We start from the raw sequence: 3,909 nt of genomic DNA on the forward strand, positions 1-3,909 counted from the left end.
ATACACAATCTGGACTACATTTAGGACACATGCATGAATATGCATGGCATTATATAAAAAAAGAATGAAAAGCGCCTAAAATGTGTCAAACAGTCCCTAAAGGGTTAAATTTCTCCTCCCACTCACCAGCAGAGAGATCTGCCCCTCTCTGACGATGTTGATGATGTTCTGGTTCTTCTTGGTCTCCTCGTCCACCTCCCCTCCTGCTCCTCCACCTCCTCCAAACCCCCTCGTCCCTCCGCTGCCGCTGCCTCCTCCTCCTCCTCCTCCTCCTCCTGGTCCAGGAGTCCAGGTCTTGGAGTCCTGCCTGCCCACGCTGCACCCTGGCAGGGGGAACATCATCCCCGGGCCCCCTGGAGGCTCCACGCCCGGCCGCTGGCTCTGGGAGTCTGGGTAGACCCGCGCAGACAGCAGCTTGTCTGGAAGTCGTCATTCAAACGAATTATTTCACATTTCTGTCCAACAAGACACAGAGAGAAGAAGAAAAGCCGACAGTATTTTCGGGTGGTACCTGCGTCAGAGAAAGAGGAGAGGGAGGAGGAGCAGCTGAGGAGTCCAGACGAGAGCAGCTCCGACTGGTAGCCTCCTCCAGCCGGGGAGCGGTGGAGGTGGTGGAGGTCTGGATCCATGGACTTGGACTTCCTCAGGTCCGACCACTTCACCGGAGACAGAACGCAGTACTGCAGCAAAGACGTGAATATCAACATTACAGTTAATTATTGTCATTTAACACATTAGAAACCTGAAAAGAAAACTGTGAAAAATCTTTACATTCAGTAAAACTCACCAAAACACAAAACACTCCAACAAAGTATTTGTACATGTATAAAGTATTTTAAATTTAGCATTGTTTACTGTCTTGTTGTGACTACAAAAAATGAGCCTTTTTTTCTTACTTTTTTTTTTTTAAGGATGAATTTTTTATTTTTTTTTTTTAATTTTTGGCCATTTTTAAAGGAGAAATTTTCACTTCGTCGTGATGTTTGGAGCAACACAGCTCTTCATAAAAAAACAAAAATGCATTTTTTTCCTTTAAAATTTTTGGCAATTTTTAAACATAAACAAAAACAAGCATTTTTTTGTTTTTAAAAAGGTGATTTTAAAGCAAAAAAAAAGGCGATTCTTTAAGAGAACATTTAGGCTTATTGTTTTCTTAAAATTTTCTGGTGAATTTACAGAAAAAAAAATCTTTAAAAAAAAATCAACAAAAATTACTCTAATGAACTGTATAAACATAAATTATCTCTGGATTTTCAAATTTCATATGGTCCTTAAACACACTGTGTTCATTTATACAGGTTTGTCAGACAAAATTCTGACTTTTCCAGAAACTTTCAGAGTATATTTAGTTTTCTAATCAAATTAAATATTGTAAATACAATAAAGATAGTAAATGCCTTTTCACAGATTTTCACCTCATTTTTTTTGCTCTGTCTCGGATGTATAAACTCGTCCTCCAAGCCTTCCTAAAAAAATTACCTTTACTGTCTATAATTAATTGTGTGTTTAGTTTGGAGGCCCCCACGTTAATTTTCACACCGTTTTCTCGTACATGAAGGCTCTGTGGATGCTTTCACATTAAAAAATATGAAATCAGTTTATCAGTGGATGGATGTGTACCGGGGTCTGCGAGCTGCTGCTGCCCAGGCTCAGAGGCTCGTTGTGGGGTAAAGCGGAGCTCTTCAGCCCTCCTCCCCGCGTCCTCTCCAGGGTGCCTCCTCCCAGGTTGCTCCCCGTCACCGAGCGCTTGTCGTGGGGGACTCGAGGCAGCGTGGACATCTGCTGGCTGGACTTGATGTAAGGCACGTCCAGGATCTCGTCCATGTCCAGGTCGTAGTGCTCCAGCTCCCCGAACAGAGCCTGCGGGTTGTTCCCTCCAACGCCGCCGCCCAGACCCTTGGCCTTCCCCCCCGGGCCCTCGGAGGAGGACGAGGAGGCGTGAGTCTGTTTGTCAGAGCCCGGGTCATCCTTACCGGCCTCCCCCGCCTCCCCCGGCCCCTGGACTTTACCGTCAGAGTCCGAGTCGGTGGTCTCTGGTTGGTGTTTGAGAGGAGAGACTCTCTTCACCGGCCTGAACTTACTGTGGACCTCAGCCAGCCCCGTGGGTTTGATCCCCCCGCCGCTGTGCGAGGAAACGCTCCGACTCCAGTTGATGGCTGGAGCTGCAGGAGGAAGAGAGGGGAGTTTAAAATCAGTGATACTCAACCTACGGCCCGCGAGCCAAATCTGGCCCCTGACAGAGTGCTGACTGGCCCAGTAATCATTTTTCGTGATTGACACGGAGAGATTTGTTTTTGGACTTTTAGTCTCCATAAGGTGTCAGAGAGCATAAAACAGCTCCAAAATAGAGCTGGTTTATCAAGAAAGAGCCAGTGGAGGATCCCCCTCACCCCCCACAGAGGTCCCAGCTAAGACCCTAATGTCCCACAATCCGAGAAACATCCTAAAACCCTAAAAATGTCCTAATATCCTAAAAACCTCATAAAATCTTAGAAACATCCTTAGGTCCTAGAAATGTCTTGAATACTAAAAACCTCCACGTCCTAAAAATGTCCTAAAATCCTAAAAACATCCTAAAATCCTACAAATGTCATACAATCCTAGAAATGTTCCAAAATCTTTGAAACTTCCTAAAGTCCTGGAAATGTCCTACAAACATCCTAAAATCCTAAAAATGTTAAACAATCCCAGAAATGTTCCAAAATCTTGTAAATGTCCTAAAAGTCTAGAAATGTCCTGAAATCATTGAAAGGTCAAAAAGTCCTACAAATGTCCTAAACTCCCAGAAATATCCTCAAAAAGTCTTAAACCCAAGAAACTTAAAAACACCAGACATGGAAATGACATAGAAATGTCTCACAACCCTTCAAGTGTCCAAAATTTGTAGAAATGTCCTGAAATCCTAGTAATGTCCAAAAGCCTTAGAAATGTTCTAAAAACCTTAAAAACGTCTTAAAACCCTGGAAATATCTTAAAACCCTTCAAACACCCAAAAGTCCTGGAAACTTTCAGGAATCCAAGAAATGTCCTAAAATCCTAGAGACATGCTGAGACTGTCCCCTGTCTTCCTGTCAGTTTAAATACTGTAGTTTCGGGTTTAAATAGATCTTGCTGACGTTGGGCTGTGAACTCTGTATTTTCGAGTTTTAATATTTGAAAATACTTTATGAACGGTGCACTCAGTCGATGTTTTTCTGCTCCGTCGTCGTCGTTAAAAAGCGAAACAGTTACCCGCTCTCTCCTCGGCCTGGCCATCGCTCCTCCTGGACAACTCGGGGATGCTCTTCAGCGACGTCACAGAGTACTGCAGGAGGACACGGACAAAACGTCACGCAGCAGTCGGGCAGCTGTGCAGAGACGTTATATTTGGACATTCGTTAAGCGCAGCCGTGAGGCCGTTTATCGCTGACGTCATACTGACCACCGAATCATCGGAGAAGTCGATCTCATCCAGGTCCAGGTATTCAGGAGCCTCCATCTTCACACCGCATCATCAGCCTCACAGCCAGCTGCACACACACACACACACACACACACACACACACACTTCATAGAGTCACAGTGCTGGAAACGTAACTCCTGTTAGTCAGCTATTTCCTGCTGTTTCTTTTAACGTTTGTGTCCTTAAAGCCATGACCGCCTTCGTTTGTAGCATCTTCTTCATAACTTTCAATGTTCCCTTTAATATGACAAAATCAAGCTTTATATTAAACATTAATTTGATTTTCTACTTTCTTGATTTTTATAAATTATTTTTTTCAGCGTCTGCACACAAACACACACACTTTTCAAAATCAGGCTGTAAAAAATATTCTTTATATAATATTATTTTCTACTTTAATTGAGCTATTTTTTTTTAACCAACATCAGGCTTAATCATAAATATCAAATATTCTTTAATTTTCTTTA

The 3,909-nt window shown here is 43.2% G+C and overlaps 1 protein-coding gene across 1 annotated transcript; it reads right to left on the reverse strand.

Moving 5' to 3' along the window:
• Positions 1 to 77: 77 nt before the first annotated feature.
• Positions 78 to 3,615, reverse strand: LOC121938575 (synphilin-1-like). Its single transcript, XM_042481799.1, has 5 exons — positions 3,422 to 3,615; positions 3,232 to 3,304; positions 1,621 to 2,162; positions 512 to 680; positions 78 to 419 (listed from the first exon to the last, which is right to left on the reverse strand). The coding sequence occupies exons 1-5, from the start codon at positions 3,476 to 3,478 to the stop codon at positions 97 to 99; spliced, it is 1,164 nt and encodes a 387-aa protein (XP_042337733.1). The 5' UTR covers positions 3,479 to 3,615; the 3' UTR covers positions 78 to 96.
• Between the last annotated feature and the right edge of the window lie 294 nt (positions 3,616 to 3,909).

The sequence above is a fragment of the Plectropomus leopardus genome, unplaced genomic scaffold (assembly GCF_008729295.1).
Source record: "Plectropomus leopardus isolate mb unplaced genomic scaffold, YSFRI_Pleo_2.0 unplaced_scaffold301, whole genome shotgun sequence".
Taxonomy (NCBI): domain Eukaryota; kingdom Metazoa; phylum Chordata; class Actinopteri; order Perciformes; family Serranidae; genus Plectropomus; species Plectropomus leopardus.